The sequence below is a fragment of the Humulus lupulus genome, chromosome 8 (genome assembly GCF_963169125.1).
Source record: "Humulus lupulus chromosome 8, drHumLupu1.1, whole genome shotgun sequence".
In the NCBI taxonomy this organism is placed as follows: Eukaryota; Viridiplantae; Streptophyta; class Magnoliopsida; order Rosales; family Cannabaceae; genus Humulus; species Humulus lupulus.
Genome location: NC_084800.1, coordinates 39,053,696 through 39,073,535, shown reverse-complemented (window position 1 = coordinate 39,073,535; position 19,840 = coordinate 39,053,696). Strand labels below are relative to the sequence as shown.

The following is a 19,840-nucleotide window of genomic DNA, read 5'->3' as shown; positions in this document are numbered from 1 at the left end:
TAACAAAATTGTAGTTGCAAATAATTTAGATTTTATTTGCATCAACAGAATTTTGCAAATCAATTCTGTGGTTCCATTCTTTATTATTATAATCATAATAACATTAATTAATCAGTGAAAGAAAATAATTAAATATTAATTTCTTCGAAACATTCAGAAATAAAGTTATCATTATATTAGGAATAAACAAGCTTACGTTAGCCAGTCAGCTCATAGAGTTTGGTAGATAGTATAGTAAATAAGGTAACACCTTTTTTTTTTTTAAAAATACAACTACTATTTTTTTTAAACTAAAGTTTTTGAAAGATATTAATATCATAATTAATTGGAAAAATATTTACCATCACATAAAATACGGTAATTTTTTTAATTGTAAAATATTTTATGATCTAATCACAAATTACATCATACTTTTTTTTATAATGTGGAAGCAGGAACTTAAAACATCGTCTTTCACATGAAATATATAGTACAGTAGGCTATTTCTATGATCACAAATCACACCATACTTAAGTGTTGTACGGTATAGTATGGTTGAAGTATTTTTTATTAAATAAAAAAACAATATTCATCTGTTACATAAAAATTTCAAAAAATCATTAGTTGATTAAAATATAATCAATACATTGAAAGTAGAAATCAATTCAAATATAAAAGAATTTAAAATAATACAACAAAATATGACTTTGTATTTAATTAATTAAATACAACAAATAAATATATTTAACGCATATTTAATTAACAAACATCGAAAATTTATTTTTCTATAAATGCTTTCACTGAATGTGAAACTTCAAAGCAAGAGCAATGACTGAACTAGGGACCAGACGAGAACCCCTTTTTTTTAAAAAAAAAACTTTTTAATACAATGTATTTTTGAAAAATATACATGCTTGTATAAATTTTTATTGACTTCATAAAAAGCAAGTTAACAATTCTATTCATTTATATGTATAATTTTTTTATATTATTATTTTTCCCGCTTATATAATAATTTTGGCTGTGGCATTGCTTCAAAGGTCCTTGCTATGAAATATAATTAAAAATAATGTAATAATTTAAAAAAGTTGCAAAGCACTTGATACTTGATGACAGAGTGTTGTGCCACCCCTTGGGTAATACGACAATGCTATTATTGTTGTCGTTTCTTCCCTTGTGGCAAAACAGTGACAGCTATAACTACGTATTCTTCTAGTAGTGCAACTTTGTTTTTAAATGCAGTGTTGTAGTGTGTTAAAACAAAAAAAAAAAAATTCATTTATATATTATTTTCAAAAAATAGGTAAATAAAAAAATGAACTACGAAAATGACCCCTATAAAAGAAGTAGTCACATATATAATTGATAGGGATCAAAGCATTAAGATACCCAAAGATTCATATGTTACTAAAAAACAATATTAGCATGTCATTGCATCAACCTTCAATACATATATATAAATCAGAGTCAAGTAGAGGCCAATTGGTTGCTATAAGGTTGTATCAATATATCTACATAAAAACATAAAAGTGAATATAACATAAATTCTTGATTTTAATGATTTTTTCGTTAATTTTAACCAAATGTTTTTATATTTAATGATAATATAATTTATACTTAAACTTAAATAAAATAAAATAAATAAATAATTAAACAAATTAAAATATGATATTTTTGAGATATTTTACAATAATAATTATTTAAAAATAATAAAATCATATATTTAATAACTTAAATAAAATTTAATTAAACTTAAACTTAATATTATATTAAATATATAATATATAATCTTGTGTTTTCAAAAATTAGAACAAACATAAACATAAACTTAAACAAAAATAAATAAATTAATTAATTAAAATAGAATATTTTAAAGATATTTTATGATACTTTAAATAATTAAATCATTTTTATTTAAAAATAATAAAAGCATACATATCATTTTTTTTATCTTATAAATTTGTGTGATAGTTTATTTTTTTTATCAAGTGATTGGAATTCTTTTTCTTCATCAAATTCACCAATGGACATTGTGAGATATATTAGAAACTAAAAATAGTTGATGCATGTATATACTACTGTCTACACTATGACTTTTTCTATTTTTATTTTATTTCTATTATTAATTTCTTTTTAAATATTATTGTATTTTATATATATATATGTCATGTAGCCATGTAAATATATATATCTATGTCAACATTATATTTAGATGTCATATATGTAGAAATTATTGTTATAAATATTTATATGTACTATAAATCTCTAATTTATTTTATTATATATATATTTAAAAAAAATAGTAAACAAATTTTTTATTAAAATTATAGACAATATTTATAATTTTAAAACTAAACAAACATGACATTGCACGTTTTTTCTACCTAGCTAGTATATATATATATATATATATATATATATATATATGCTCTTCCTTTTTATTCATTTGTTTGTTTTATAGATTATCGACCCTTTCTATATACACATTTAACCCTTGTCTTTTGTTCCGAGTCCAACTTCGATGATACCCTTCAAGTTTTAATAATTTTATCTATTAGTTGAGAATGTGTTTACGATTTTCTAAAGATGGAGTGCTAAGTACTTTGACTTCGAATGTGTTCATCACAGTTTTATATTTTTCAACTAAGATTTAATTAATAATATATTTAATTTTATCTATTAGTGAATGGTAGGTATTCTGTCTACTCTACTTTTATATGAGGCTGATCCTGATAATACAAAAGATGTTCTCATCAACAAAGTAAAAACAGTGGTCGAAATTTATGCGAACTGATGCAATAATGTTGTTGTAATGTCCTTTTATGGATTAGGATAAGAAGAGATTTAGCTGATATATAGTACGGAGAATATGAAGCTAGTTTGATAAGTAGACAAAACCAGGCCATCACAACTAAGTGAGTCGATGAGGTGGCTCTTCACCATTAATAATATTGTCCATGGATGATCAAACATCACACTTATATGTACACATTATTATTGGCACCTAACTGGTCACATATCGTACAATAGAGTAGTGTAGTTAAATCTCATCTTCTTAAAATTTAGATTTCAATAATTCAAAGTTTTGTTCTTTTTTCATTTTTTGGTTAATTGTTTTGTTCTTGTATCTAAGAGTGTTTTGGAGTCAATAACTATTTTAACAATTGTTAGAATTAAAAAAACCTTAACAATTCCAGAAAAATACACAACACCAAAATTGCTTGATTCGGTAAAAAAAAATCACCACGTATCAATAAGAGATTACAACCAACAGCATAATAATAAAGATACAAATTACTCTAGTTATGTATCAAGAATAATTTTTAAGAAGAAAATTTTACAAACCTAGAGATTAGTTCAAAAACTCTCTTTACAAATACTCTCAAACTATAAACTGAAATGATTTCTCACTTCTCTAATGTATATTTGTAGTCTTTATCCGAGTCATAGTAGCAAACAACTTATGTTGTGATTGATGGACTGATATTATATTTCAAGACAAAGACAATAATTGCTTGCCAAGACTTTAATATGAGGAAAATATTTTAATAACAAGGAAAAGGAAATCCATTAAGCATTTCTACATAGCTTATTTTTGGTATGTGTGTTCATCAAGCTAGGTAGTCCTATACTATTTGGTGATTTTTGGGACATAACATAATCATTTTTTGGCATAATAAGAACATATAATCATTTATACTTTTACAAAAAAGGATAAGATTGAATGGACCTTTGTGTATGTAAATATTCTTGCATTCACGGGAGTGGCTTATTGATTATATATGCAATGATTAAAAACAAACATCTAAGATTTAAGTAATAGTTTCTATATTTTCTTTAAAAAAAAACTAAATAAACCCCTCCTTATTATTAAATCCTGACTTGTCAGAGTTGTTATAATAAAGTTTATATCTACAACGCTTTATAAATAAATATTTTCTTTCCTGCAAAAGGTCACTATTTATTTACAACATTTTAGGCAAAAAAAAATTACTCACTACTAAAAAGAAAATTAGTATAGCTAAAAAAACATTTATTTTTGGGAAGTTTAGCATAAATATCCTCTAAGTTTTCTCTTATTTGACAATTCGGTTTCTAAGGATTTTTTTTAGCAATCTAGTGCTTGAGTTTTATAAACAGTACAATTATATTATTATTTATTGTTTCACAAAATTCTTAATTTTTGAATGATTTTTTTTCCATTATATAGCACGATATGTAAAAATATATTGGAAGTATATAATATTTAGACAAATGTCAAAATAATACATAAAGATTTTATGATACAATGATTTAGAATTAAAAAAAATAATTTTATTATTTTTAATTTTAAAACATAAAATTAGAATATTAATTTAAATTTTATTTTCAAAAATATCTTAACAATAAGTTATTCTTGTAAGTTCTTAAAATTTTAAAATAATAAAATGAGATTCAGATATAATAACAACTGCCCTTAAATTTTGTTAAAATATTAACGAAAAAGATTTAATTAATACTTCTTTTAAAACTCAAGAATTTGATTGTTGAAAAAAAAATCAGAGAATGAATTGCCAAACAATAAAAAACTTAGGAATTAATATGCTTTTATTCACAAGCTTATATTACAAAAATAAAATTAGTTGTGATTAAAATTAAAATTGCAATGTGACTCAATACACATTTTTATTGAAATAATAGTACATACTCAGGTAAATATTGTCAACATTTAAAGTTTTTGTCTAGAGCATATTTTATCAAATGGTAAGCGATCAATTTTCTTGGAATTGAGACCACGACACTGTTACTATCATCTTATATAAAACTCTCATCGGCCAAAATAAACCAATGATTTCTTAAATATATATTGATTCAGATTTTTTTGTTGTTTTTTTTTCGTCTTTCACTTGTAAAATTTTCAAATGCTATGAAAGAACGCACGAAATTAAATGTGTAGCTAACATATGATCTTGTAATAAACTATTTGTACATATTAGAGGATAATGAATTATGTTTGTTTACGTACGTGTTAGTAAGTTAACTGCTTTCCTTTTTTTTCCCCTTTAAAATTTGAGATAGTAATTTATTTTTCATTTTTGTCGAAGTTAGTAGACATCAACGTCGAAAATATATGTAGCAGAATGGGCTCGAAACTCAAAGGCTAGCTAGCTAAATCATAATATCATTTACAGTAACAACATCAGATTTCAGAATCAGAAATTGAGTATCATCATCACTCACTCCCAACCAACCGTCCCATGAAATTATTATGGTGAGTCAAAAACTTAACAAAAATGGCTGTTTTGATTACTTTCGTAGGATTATCAAAATGAAAATGTTGTATTCATTAGTTAATAGTTTATTCAATCAATCACGGTCCTAGACCTACCCCTACTCTATGTGGAGTTGTTGTAGTAGTAGTGCTGTACAGTGTCCTGCATCACAGCATAGCATAGAACAGAACAGCCTACCTATATAATTATGGTTGAGAAACATACTCTGCTACTTTACCCCTATGGCCCATACCACCGGCCAGGGAGTAGCCTAAGATTATGGTTCATTCAGTTGTTTTCATAAATAATACTTTTTCCTCACATAGGAGTTTCGTTTATAATACCATAATGAGTTTATTTTCTTCATAATTTAGGTCTAATTTTATGAACACATTTATATATAAATACATTCTTTCTTGATGCAAAACTCTATATATTAAAAAATAGTTTATGATGACTTTATAGATTACGATAAACAGAAGCCAAAAATAATATAAATAACTAAATGATAGCCAAACTATATTGCTTCTTTATTTCTAGAAAATAACTACATTTTTTTAATCGATAAATGAATCATTATAGGCTAAAAATAAAGAGAGCAACAAAGTTCATAAAGCAGGAAAAGAACAAATGAAAAGGGAAAAATGAGAGAAATTTTGGGGTTTGGAGCATCATAAATAAGAATATCGTGAACTAGTCTATATACGTTTTTTTTTTTTTTTTTTAAAGATAGTGACTAATTATTTGTTTAGGTTCACATTTACATATATTTTTTTTGTGCCTAACAAGATATTTGGTTGCTCTTTCACGTTTTCATATTTAATTTTGACTCTTTCTAAATTTAGATATTTCTATGTGAGATATGGATTACTCATTCAAATTTTCATATTTTGATATTCTTATTAGGGTAATCGGTTACCCATTTATGTTTTTATTAGATTTTTTTTCTTTTCAGATTTAAATGTTCCCATTAGAGTAAATTGTTACCCATTTATGTTTTCATATCTAATTTTTTTATTTCTAAATTTGGATGTTACTATCATAGTTATTGGTTACCAATTCAAGCTTTCATGTCTGTTTTTTTAAACGAAATTTGGATGTTTCTACTAGGGTAACTGGTTACTCATTTACGTTTTTCATTTTTTTTTTCTTTACAGATTTAAATATTCTCGTCAGGCTAACTAGTTACCTATTTACATTTTCATATTTAATTTTTTTTTCTTTCTAAATTTGGAAGTGTTACTTTAAAAATAAAATGCTTAAAAAATTGATTTGAAGTTTTCTACCTACAGTAGAAAAAATACTAAAAAAAAGTATAATAATAAATGATAATAAATAATAAAATAATTATGTAATATTAAAATATAATTGGAAAAAATTGGAAGGAAAAAAGAGTAAGTAGAAAAAAGAAGAAAAAATAGAAGAAAAAAATGAAAAAAAAATAAAGGAAAAAGATAGAAAACTAAAAAAATATATAAAAAAACCAAATGATGAAAGAAAAAATAATAAAGTACAAAAAAGAAAGAAATCTGAAAAAAAAAAAACAAATAATGAAAGAAAAAAAAAAGAGGAAAGAAAGCTGAAAACAAGCTAGGTGTTTTGCATTGTTTTCAGAAAATAATTTTTAAAAACAAAGTTATGAAAAACAGAAAATTTTGAGAATAACAAAAAGTTGTTTTCTATTGTTGTCAAAATTTCTTTCATTACTTTCTCACTTCTTATTTTTCATTATTTTTTCTTTTAAATTATTTTATCTCATTATTTATTATAAACTTTTAAAATATTTTTCTCTTTGTAAATATATTTGCTAATTTTTTATTTAAGATATAAAAAAAATAAAACTAAAAAATTATTTTTAGAAAACATTAACCAAACACCTCTTATTTTTTGAAAACTACAAAAACAGTTTTCTGTTCTCATTTCTGAAAACACAATTTTGAAAACAAAAAACAACGCCAAACAGGCCCTTAGAGCACTCCCAATGGATACTCTACTCCATCTTTTAAAATACATCATCAAAACACACATTTTTCTATTTTATCTCTAAGTTTTACATTATATCATACATCAACTTCTCTATATATTTCTCTACATCATTTAAATATTATATATTTAAACATATTTTATTAATTAAAGTAAAATAAAATAATTGAAGAAGAAAATAATATATATATACACTAAATGGGAGAGAGAAAGCTTATAAAAAAATATTAAAATATTATATAAAAGATATGTAAATGTTATGTAAATGTAGATATGGATTAATTGGAGTTTGTGTATAACTATTATAAATATATGTATAAAGGAGCTTATGGAAAATGTTTTTGTGAGTTTTAACTAAATATTATAGAGAAAGTATATTACAAAATACACCACCAAAACATATTTTTTTTTATAATTTATCTCAAACTTTTACATTATACCACATCAACTTCTCTATTTTTTTTACATCATTTAAATATTGTATTTTTTAATAATATTTTATTCATTTTAAGAAATAAAATAATTAAATATAATAGTATCACACTCATATATATATACAAAAGTTCGTAAAAAAATAATAAAATTTTTATAGCTTGATGAATAATAATTCACTACATATAGAGAAATACTATTCATTTAGATAAATAAATATAACTTTACACCTCATTGGAAAACTATTTAACAATTTTTTCACTATATTATAAAGAATTAAATATTTTACCTCCTCCTCCGTTGGTATTCCTTTTAGTTTTGTTATATATGCACAACTTTTAGCAAGGTTATATAAGAACTCAACTTCAAAATGGAAAAGCTAGAAGAACTTTTGTTCATATATGGATGGGCTACAAGTAACATTCACTCTTGGATTTCAAAAGTAACAGTTTAAAAAACAAAAACCTTTATAATGCTTTTATATTACACAATAAGAAAGTCACACACACATATAAGGCATAAAGTGATACTTCAAAAGCCCACCAAAACGAGGGTTGCATCACACTAATTGAAATTCAAACTGAATAAACGGTCACCCCAAATAACTTTCTCCTACACACCCACATTTGAGTATTTCACACTTGAAGATCTACGAGTGCAAGCCCTGTTCTGTTTACTCAGTTTCCTCCTCAGCGACAATTTTTTCTCCAAGTTTTTCACTTTACCATTCAGGTTGGATATGACTTTCAGCTGGTTTTTTCCTGCTTGGATCAGCTTCTCCATCATCTCCCTTAGTTTCTCATTCTCTTCAATTAGTTGTTTCTCGTTTATGCTCCCCATTTTTTCACTGGGAGTTGGTGTTGCAAGAAACCCAGCTGCAATCTCTCCATCGGTGATTTCTGACTGAGACGCCTTGTCGTTCATTTTCTCAACAGTGGCATATCCTATGTGATCCCCTGATTGAACTTTCATCTCTTCCTCTTGGTTCTCTTTAATACCGTCTTCTGTGACGACTGCCTGCAAGCTCTCATTAACTTTTTCATTTTTCTCAGTCGACATTTCCTTTATGCTTACTGATATTGATGATACACTTTCATCCTCATGCAAAACATTTTGACTTCCCTCCTCCCCACTTGAGATAAACGTTTGCAATTCTTCTGGTTTGGATAAAAGTGGAGTCTCATTCATCACTGGTTCCCTGTTCTCCACAAATTCAACTTTTACCCTTTCATCTATATCAGCAATAGGCTTCCCTTCAACTACTTCCTCTGTTATCTCAACCGCATTTGGAGTCTTATCTTCAAATGAACTCGTTTCATATGTAAATTGGCATTCATTAGGATTATCCATTTCAGCAGGAGATAAAAGATCATCACCAACAATTTCCCCCGTAGGCAATTCTGCTAATTCATTCGTCTCCAAATCCTTATGTGCGGCCATCAACTCCTCAGCTTTATCATCCCCATTAGCTGTAGCATCTTTTAATTTAACTTGTTCATGGTTTTCAAACTCAGTAGGTTCGCCTTCAATTACTTCCAATGGTAACTCATTCAAAAGGTTTTCTTCTTTAACATCTAAATTTGATGCATCAACAGCTTTGGGAGAACTTACCCCTGAATTAGAATCATTCTCATCATCTTTAAGGGGGATTTCATCAGCTTGCACAAGTTCAGGAGTATTATCTACTTCTTGTGTCTTCATTGGTTCTTCTTCATCAGCTTGCACAAGCTCAGGAGCATTATCTACTTCTTGTGTCTTCATCGGCTCCTCTTCACAAACCACAGACAATTCGTCTCTAGCCTCGTCATTCTGTTCCATAATGACTTCTGAATCAGGCTCCTTCGGCTCCGGCTCACTTGCCACTGATGATTCTTGGCATTCACCTTCAGGTTCCACCACTTGGAGACGATGATCTTGGTGAGATTCTACCGCACCATGAATGTTTCCGAGGACATCATCTGCACTTTCATTGCCTCCTGCTTTGACATGCATTCATTGTTTTCCGTCTTGCAAATTTCTTGTTCCACAAGCTCAACAGGGCAAACCTCTGCTTTCGATTCTTCAGATTTTACTATCATGAGATAGTCAAGTTTTTCCTGGAGAGTAGTAAGCTCCTTCGCCAAAGATTTTCTGATATCTCTAAGACTTGGGAGAAGACCCTGTTAAGTAGGAGATTAAGAAAAAATATATAAGCATTTGATGCGACATTAAGCTATTCTAGCAATATAAAATAAGCATCATAAACTAAATTTAAAAAATCTTCCTCCTCTAGAGAAAAATATCATGAACTAAGAGCTTATGCTATAATGTGGAACTCCTTTCAAGGTGTACTCACTTCTACAGTTGCATAAACATGTTCTAAACATTCGATATCCATAACAACTAATTGAAAGCTATTACAGAATTACAATTCTAACATTATATTGTCAAAATGTGGCTTTTATATTTTATGTAAAGAGGCAGCTAAACGACATACAATTAACGAAGCCAATGCTTACCTGAATAGTATCCAATTTTAGCAGCAGTCTCATAATGATTTCTCCAATTACAATTTTCTGCTTTTCGTCAATTTGGTCATCAGAAGATGACTCCAACGCTTGGAGACGATTTCGAACATCAACCAACTGCTCACGCACCTCAGCTATTTGCTTCAGTTTCTTCAAAGGCTCCGATCTCCTTATAACGAATCCACGGTAGGAAGACTGAATACGCACAGCAGCTTCTGTATCTGATAATAATATCTTCTTTTCGAGCTTATTTGCATAACCAGATTCGACTGATTCTTTAGATTTATTTTTCTCTTCCGTTTTCTCAGTTGCTGTATCCACCTCCTTTGCTATTGCAGCTTCCTTAAATTGATGTCCATCACCATCTTTATCAGCTTTCTCACAATAAGGCTTCTCGGAAACCTCAGGATTGGTCTGAGCTGATGAATGAACAAGAACTTGAGACCCATCACTATGATGTTCTCCATTGCTTGTCTTCTCAGTCACCACAATTTCTTTTTTCTCCATTCTCTTTGGCTCCACCTTCTTGCTCTCAGTTGGAGTACTTTCATGACTCTTTGAATCTTGAGATACCTTCATCTCGTTTGAGTTCTTTTGGGAGAGTTCTTTCCCAGCAGGCGTGCTAAGAGACGGGGAATTTGCGTTTTCTTTCTTCCTTCTTGGCAAAGGATCAACTCTAAGACAAACAGGAGGTAGTTTAGGTGATTTTGGCGGAGAGGACTCTCTTTTACGATTTGTTCCAGAAGGCTTGATTGTTACGCTCTTCTTCTCATTGTCATCTGACTTCTCTACATCTTTATGTGGTTGATCAACCTGCTTCAAAGGAATGTTATTCTGAGTTACAGCATGATCCCTCACCTCTGTCTCATTCCGGCGAGCAAGATTCTCTCCATTGACCTTAGAGTTGTCTGTGTGGTTGTCATCACCAAGATGCTTCACTGGAATAAGCTTGAACTTAATTGGTTGATTACCATCAAACTTTGGCGAGCCATTAACTTCCTCAATGTCCTTCCCTCCAATTCCTTCACGTCCTTTGTCCTCAGAAGGCATCCAAACGATAGGAAAAGGAAACTGTCTCATTCTATCTATTCGGTCGTCACTCTTCTGATCCTCGTTAGCATGTGTATCCTTCTTGTCATTGTTTCCAACCTCTTCTCCCCTACCATTGTAAGGCAACACAACAACTGGTTTCTGTTGCTCCTGAGTGCCCTTACCGTCTCCGCCATAAAGTAGATACCTCAGCCTGTCTGCATCAAGTGGGTGCCATCCATTCCAGAGATTTTGTTCCTGTTCTTGAGAGTTCTTTTTCTCATTGGGCTTTGTCTCGCAAGGAACGGTTTCCTGCTCTGCCATCTTAGGTGGTTCAAGAGGCTTTGTATTATCTTGCAAATACTCTTGCGGAATCCATACAACCGGGTAAGAATAATTTCCCGTCTCAACTGGGATCAAAGACTTCTTATTCCCTCTCTTTGCCATAACATCAGGCTCCCCTTTTTCTTCAATTTTCAAACCCCTATCTTCCTTCTGTTGGCAATGATGATTATGACACCCACAACAGTGATAGGTCCCAGGCCTGTTCTTGTCGTACTCGTATCTGGGAAGATCCGTGGAATACTGTAAGGGAGGAACGTAAGAAATATGATGGGCTTCAGGATATGGAATAGGATAACCTCCACAGCTGTGAACTGGTGAAGGTGGCATTGGCGGCTGGGGATAACAAGGTCTGAAACCATAGAAACCAGGAAAGTTACCATGGTTGTAGCAGGAGTTGCAAGGTGTTGCATAGCCATAGCCGCCGTTACAGGGCCAAGGGTCGTATACCATTGAAGGCTTTGTTGGATCCACCTGTGTATAAGATGGGAAAGCCCTGCATCCATTTTGGTTGCTTTTGTGCGGAAATGAGTCCCCGTGTGTGTATACAGGCATCATTTTGAATTATCAACTCTATAAAGCAGAGCTGAAGAAGTGCTCTATAATTATAACACCTCTTCTCTTATTAATGTGAGAGAAAAACCCGCAGAGAAGACTCCTGTACAGTGATGACAAACAAGACAATGAATTACAAAATGTTAGAAAACGTAGTAAATTTAGATGATTTACGAAAAGAAAAGAATAAGGGCATTTTGAGGTTCCATTCATGAACACCGGTTAAAAAATAACAGAAAAAAGAAAAGACATAACCTTAATGAAACGACAGGAACGAAAACTGTACTTGTTTGGTATTGTTTCTGTTTTTTGTTTTCAAAATTGTTATTTTTGTAGTTTTCAAAAAATATGAAGTGTTTGGTTAATATTTTCTAAAATTAATTTTTTAGTTTTATTTTTTTTAGATCTTAAATAAAAAATTAACAAATATATTTACAAAGAGAAAAATATTTTTAAAGTTTGTAATAAATAATGAGATAAAATAATTTGAAAGAAAAAATGATCGAAAAATAAGAAGTGAGAAAATTTGAGAACAGAACACAACTTTTTCTTGTTCTCAAAATTTTCTGTTTTTTGTAACTTTGTTTTTAAAAATTATTTTATGAAAACAATGCCAAACATCCCCACTTATTTTCAAAAAACTGTTTTTAGTTTTTAAAAACAAAAAATAATTTTTTAGTTAAGGTGCCAAACACCCTCTACCCCTGTGAATAATATTAATCGACGCGAATGAAAAACGATAAGAATATTTAAAAACGACACAATTATAAAAGCAAAATTATATAGAACGACACGAATTATATAAAACGACAAAATGAGAGGACACCAGCCGGTCATAATAAGAAATGAATGACATATTGAGATATAATGGCCGGTCATAATAAGACATAACCTTAATGAAACGACACGAACAATGAAAATGAAATATCGTCAAACGACATCAAACTGAGAGGGAATGCAAAACGACACGAATATTTAACAAGGACACTCGACGGTCATAATAAGAAATGATTTACGTATGAGTATTATTATTTGGTGTGCTCAACACAGGTAATCAGAGATATCATTCAAATAAGGATAGTTATATGCCAAGTATTAGTACTCCTTAGCAATTCTTAATAAGTAATAATAGGTATACTTCTAATTAATTTGCAGACTTAAATTAGATGAGTAATATCAATCATACAATTAACCAGCCGGTCATTACTCATTTATAATATAACGACCACAACATGAAAAACGCCAGCAATCTTCATGTAATTAAGAAACACTTTCGCCTAAACTGAACTATGTTTCGGCCTCCATTTTGATCAAATGCCTACATAATTTAGTTTGAAAAACTACTATTCCAAAAGCAGATGATCTATCATTGGAAGATCCCAACAATAACATACATCGGATTAAAAATGGAAGTTTCTTTAGCTCACAAAATTAAGACTGATCGTAAACTTTAAAAAATTAATTAACGGACACCATTAACTTGAAAACGACAACAATAAGTTAACGAGATGACATAACAAATTTAAAAAAAAAAATATATCAACGTAAATTATAGAACTGATAATAAAGGAGAGCTCACAGATCAGAAGCAGTGAAACTTACAGTTCCTAATTTGTGAAGAAAACGAAGAAAAAACCAAAGCTCCCACCAAGACGGTTCCACAAATCCGAATGACTGAGTTATCAGTGCAAATCTCTCCACGAGCCCGAAAAGAAATGGTTCTCGGTTCCTCTTTGATCTGTTTCTTGGCTTCTTGAGTTTTAGAATTTTTTTTTTCCTGAAATCCAACGGTTTGGATATTAGCCTTTTATATATGGAGTTGGTCGAGAAGTGAGAAAAAAGTCCCACTCAAAAGTTCGAGAGGTTTCGCGCTTAATCTAACGATGAATTCTCTGGATCTTTCCACGTTCTTGTCCACGTGTGATGCTGACTTGGTCCGTCATTGGAAGAGGTTACCATCTGTCTGTTCAATTTCATTGGTTTTGTTCGGAAAGAGAGTGGGCCAATTTCTAGGATATTCCCATTTTTTAAAGCCATATTTTTGAAAAATTCTCATATTTCAAAGGCCTGAATAATTTTACACAATCAAAGGTTGGTATTCTTTCTCAATCTTATAGATTAAAATCATATCCGTCAAAATAATCAAATTAAAAAGATTTTATGTTACATAAATTTCCACAATAAATTTCCGAATGTTCACGTGATTACTGGTTTTTATTTCTCATTTGCAAAATTGCACATATCAATTAGTTTTTGAAGTTATCGACCTGTTAAATTCTTACTTTACTTTTAGATAAATGTTTGATGTGGTTGAATGCATGAATGAAATTAAATTCTTATAATCAAGAGTTATAATTATTTTACTTGGTCAAGCATGAGAATATAATAAATTAAAGTTTGTATTGATAAAAAAAAAACAAACATTGTTATTTAATTTATTTAAAATATTAATGATTGAATTGGTAATGTTATTATTTTACTTAATTAAATTTAAAGATTTATAGTTTCAGTATATATTTAAAAAAATATTATTTAAATTATAATAGACTTATATAATTTCACATCAATATTTTTAATGATGAATAAATACATTGTAAAAAAAAATGAAGTTGATTAGGGGCTCTTTAATTTTGGAGATGAAGACTAGAAGTAGAAGGATAACAATAAGATTTTCATTTTTTTTAAACCTATTATAGGATTTGGTTATTTCATTTCAAAGGTGATTCATGCTTACCAAATTTTGCATTGGTTAATTGGATAATTGAAGCTCATTTTCTTCTTAATAAATGCAACTTGTGACAAAATAAACTTGTTTACTCTGTTACATGTTACAGTTCAAAGAGGGAAAAGGTGTGGCTAGAAATGGAGCTCTAGGAATTGAAGCTGTCATTACTGAGGGAATTACAGCAGGCTATATATGCTATGGGAGCAGAGGCAAAAACTTTATTGAAAACAGCTCGAGTGTGCCTATAGCTCCATCAAGGATGGTTCAATGCCAACTTGTTTCTCTGATATATGATAGTCTAGAGCTGGTAAATGCCACTTATTCTAGCTAGGAAATTCCCTTTGTTGTTTTGTGGCAGATAAATGATGTGTTTACTAGCCCTTTAGATTATTATCTACACCGTTCAACAGCAACAATTTACTGGATGCCTAGGATTCTAAATACTTGAGTTCTTGCTCTTATCTTATGGGAGATGCCCCTTATGTGATATCAGTTTAGTGTAAGAAAAAAAAAATCAGAGGCCAATTGAGGAAGAAAACAAAAACCATAAAACGAGATGTGTGATATTTGAAATATAAAAAGTTTCTGTACCCCAAATTTTGATAGTATACAGATGAGACCGTGTAACTTGACTGAAGACGAGAGATTTTTATGAGCTTTTATACAAATTGTTCATAATTTAGTTTAAAACGTTTTAACATTTATAATTAGCGACTAAAACTTGAATTTTTAAGGACTAAACATATTACTAAAAGAATCTTGGTGGTACTCCTGTATATACATAAAATACATCACTAAAACTTCATTTTTTCTATTTTATATCATACTTTTATATTAACTCATATACAAACTTCTCTATATTTTATTTACATTATTTAAGTATATTATTTTTAAAAAATAGCAACTAAAATACTTAATATATTCAAATTATTGTACTTCTATTAAATATATTCAATGTCTTCAAGATATTATACTTTTATACCAATTTTTTATTATTTTGAGAATAGGAAAATGAAAGAAAAATATAGGGTTTTAATTATAATTTAAATTTTAAATTATTTTCCCTTCTTTATTCTTTCTCAAAATAATTAAAAAAATCATTTAAGATTTTAAAATTAATCAAAATAATTAAAACTTATATTTTGCCTTCACTTTTTAGAAAAACTTATATTTTAAATTAATGGAAAAATATTTTTTAATTATTTTAAATTATTTTTTAATAATTTTAATAAAATATTAGTTAATTTTTAATTTAACATAGTTATTTTGAGGAATAATATGAAAGAGAAAATAATTAAAAACATATATTTTTCCTTAACTTTCTTATTATTTATCAAAATAATTAAAAAAAAATCAGTATAAAAGTACAACATTTTAAAAACATTAAGTATATTTATTGCAAAAAAAAAAATTGATATAAAAGTGCAACATTTTGAAGACATTGAGTATATTTACCGCCGAAAAAAAATATTGGATATAAAAGTGCAACATTTTAAAAATATTAGCCGCAACTTACTCTATTTTTTATTCAATTTAAATATTTTCTCTCATTATCAATAATATTTCTAATCTTATAATATTTGTAATATTTATCTATATAATGTCTAATATAATTATCCTTATTTTAAATTAATTCAAATTTATTAATATATTTATACACCATACACATGAATTTATTTATTTACTAGATACAAGCAACGTGCAATTCACGTTTGTGTAATTTTATTTATAGAATTTATTAATTATTTTTATTAATTTTGTATCATTGTCATATAAATTTCAAATAAATAAGCAGTATTATATATAAAAGAATGACATAAACATATTAAATGAAAAATTAAACCAAAACATTGTTTATGATGTTTTTAAAAAATATATATAATATGATAACCTTTTAAAACATAAATGATAATTTTTTTAATAAAAATTAAAATTATTTATTATATATTATTATATTTGTTGGCTTTTGATTTGCTCAACGACACGGAGTCAATGAAAACGATAGAAATAAGATGAATTCAACTCAAGAAAATAAATGACACAAGGATTTATAGTGGTTCAGCCCCAAGTGATGGTAATGACTTACGTTCACTTAGTGTTCTTATTAATGTATGATGAGAACTTGCGATCAGTAAACAAGGGTTTACCACTACAAAAATCAGGGCCTATACCGAGAACAAATGTCCTCGGTATAAGCCCAAATGTCCTCGGTATATCTTCTACCGAGACAATGTCGTCGGTATAAAGTTGTCGGTACAGCCGCGTCGGTAAAACAAAACGTCTACCGACGACATTAAAAATGTTCTCGGTATAAGTTTTACCGAGGATAATGTCCTCGGTAGAAAGTGACAAATGTCCTCGGTACAACAAACCCCAATTTCTCATCGTTCTGGTATATACCGACATCTTGGTGGTATATACCGAGGACAATGTCCTCGGTATAGACTTGTCCCCAATTTTTTTTATATTTGTTATTCCCTTATTTATTTATTTATTTTGAATTAAATATAAAAAAATAGAATAAAATTAAAACACTTATATTAAAGATATAAATAAAAACATAAGAGTATATTCGCTAAATCAAAATAAAGACTTGTCTTAAACATGATAATGTAATAGTCAATTGTAATAAAATTCATACATAAGTCCTACTGAGTCGGTGCTCCAACATCGGGATCATCGGGTGGTGGTGGGGCAGATTGAGATCCCGGGGTGATACAATGAGTCCGGACATGCTCCTCTAACTGTCGAAGACGCTCTCTCATCTCAGACAACTCTTCATCTCTAGTTTGTGAAGGACGAAAATCAAATGGAGTTCGGTCCCTTATGTTAAGGATACGTCCATATCCTTTCTGGTGGCCCCGTCGTTTTCCGAAGACATTTTGTACCAAAGATATGTCTTCATCTTCAGGCGCACTCGAAACTGGTGTGGAACTCTCAGTATCAGTTGCCTGTGTCTGCTGTGTGTCGCGGTATGCACGCAATTCCTCCTGTGATACAATGTATAATGTAATTAAAATTTTGAAACAATTAAAAATTTGAAAAATGTTTAAAAAAACTTAACGTACCCAAGTATTTTTGGCTGTCTCTGTCACCCACCCTGTGCCTGATTTATGGTGAGTATCCATCCAACTATCCGGGATGGACTCAAGTTGCCCAGTCTCTAAATTGCGCTGTCACGTACATATATTTTTATAAAATTAATAATTAAACGTAAATAAGAAAAATAAACTAAAAAATAATTAATTAACTAACCTTTTTATAGCGTAAGGCTGGGATTGACTGAGAACCTCCATAGCTAAGCTCTTTCAGTTTCCTTCTATTTTCCATGTTGACCACAGAACGTTTCTGCAAAAAGTTATCGTTAGTAATATATTTAATTAAGATAGTTAAGTTTAGCAAGAAATTAATACCGTAATTTCTGGGCGTCGGAAAAAATCAATTGCTTTTTGCCACTACGTATCCGTGCAACCACCATAACGATTTTGTGGCCCATTAATCGTTAAATGCTCTTTAATATCGTACTTCCAGTCAGAATACTTTTTAGCACACGAAGTATCAATGCCTCTCAAGATCCCAGGCATATGCCCTTCTCCATATCTAGTACGCCCAATATCAAACAAATCATCCTAATTTACAAACATTTATTAGTAAATATCATATATAACATAAAATGAGAATTAACATAAACTACTTACTTCCAAATGTGCAAGTATTCTTTCTTTCGAGGCATTTGGTACTTTTGACCATTGAGGACAGTCCGGATCTGTGTACTGTCGAACAAGTAATCCGAGCTCTCTTGAGAAATTTGAGCTGTACTCTCCGATCTCTTTATATGTTCTCCCCCGCACATCCCACTCGAGAGGGAGAGGACGCCCCAACTGTTCCCTCTTTTCCCGCGTGTTCAATCCCTTATGGCGTCCACATTTACTTGGAGGCGCTATTGTATGCAAATTCAATATTTTAAAATTAATATGGATTAATTGTTAAATTTTAAGGAGTATATCAATGTGTAAAGTATTACCTCGTTCACAATCAGCTGGGATATCTGACGGTCCATGTGGAGGATCGCATCCTCCACCATCACCCCCGTGAGATTGAGCAATAACATCAGCCATATCTGTCAAATTAATCGATATTAAAATTACATTTATCAGTTAAAAATGACAATATAAAATTATTTATTATTAAAAATAATTACTTCAACATATTATAAAATTACCACTTAATTATCACTATAATAATCTTCACTTTCATCATCGGTTTCTATGTGTTCATCTTCCTCTTCATCATCTTCATATTCAACCTCCTCCTCCTCCTCCTCCTCCACTTCCTCTTCCTCCTCCTCCTCTTCTTCTTCCATTTCCTCCTCCCTCTCCTCCTCAATTGCAACATTATCTATCTCAACAAATTGTAATGGAGCCCCCGTACGTTCAAAGCTGATTTGTGGCAACGGTCCAAGATCAACGAATAATTAGAAATTAGAGGAACTAGTGTCGTGCATAACATCTACTTCTACATCATCCGCTTGTTCTTCAACTAGTGGGATGTCCCACACATTTCTGTGATGCACTTCTTGGACGACTTTCCAATGAGATTTATTTTTAAGGTCTTGGACATTTGCTTTTTCCAGCATGTTCTTTCCAAAACAGTGCGCAATCATGCTTGCAGACATGGATTGACTCGTAGCCCAATCCAAGCTTCCGCAACAACCTTTTCGCTGCATAGTGCGATTTTGGAAGCTTATTTGGGGCTGGAAATGCATCATGTAACAACTCCAGCATTCCATCAAATATTTTGTTGGGAATTTTTCCCAATACTTTGAAATGCATTAACTTCATTAGGAAATTCAATGAAGTGTAATTTTGACACCCGGGGAATAATGGAGCCTCGATCTCAGCAAACAAATCGTTATAATGTTGCCCACTCCTGTAGTCTGTTGTAGGTATCTCTTGACCGAGCTCATTCTCCGCTTGTTCGTCATTGTCATTTTGCATAAGATCAGTGAGAACATCCATCATTTCATCTTCATCATT

The 19,840-nt window shown here is 29.8% G+C and overlaps 1 protein-coding gene across 1 annotated transcript; it reads right to left on the bottom strand.

Annotated features, from left to right (window-relative positions):
* Positions 1–8,046: 8,046 nt before the first annotated feature.
* On the bottom strand, positions 8,047–13,865 carry LOC133796897 (BAG family molecular chaperone regulator 6). Its single transcript, XM_062234589.1, is given in 4 exon segments — positions 8,047–9,605; positions 9,608–9,805; positions 10,145–12,182; positions 13,682–13,865. Coding segments are annotated over 3 exon segments (3,483 nt in total). The 5' UTR covers positions 12,083–12,182; positions 13,682–13,865; the 3' UTR covers positions 8,047–8,258.
* Between the last annotated feature and the right edge of the window lie 5,975 nt (positions 13,866–19,840).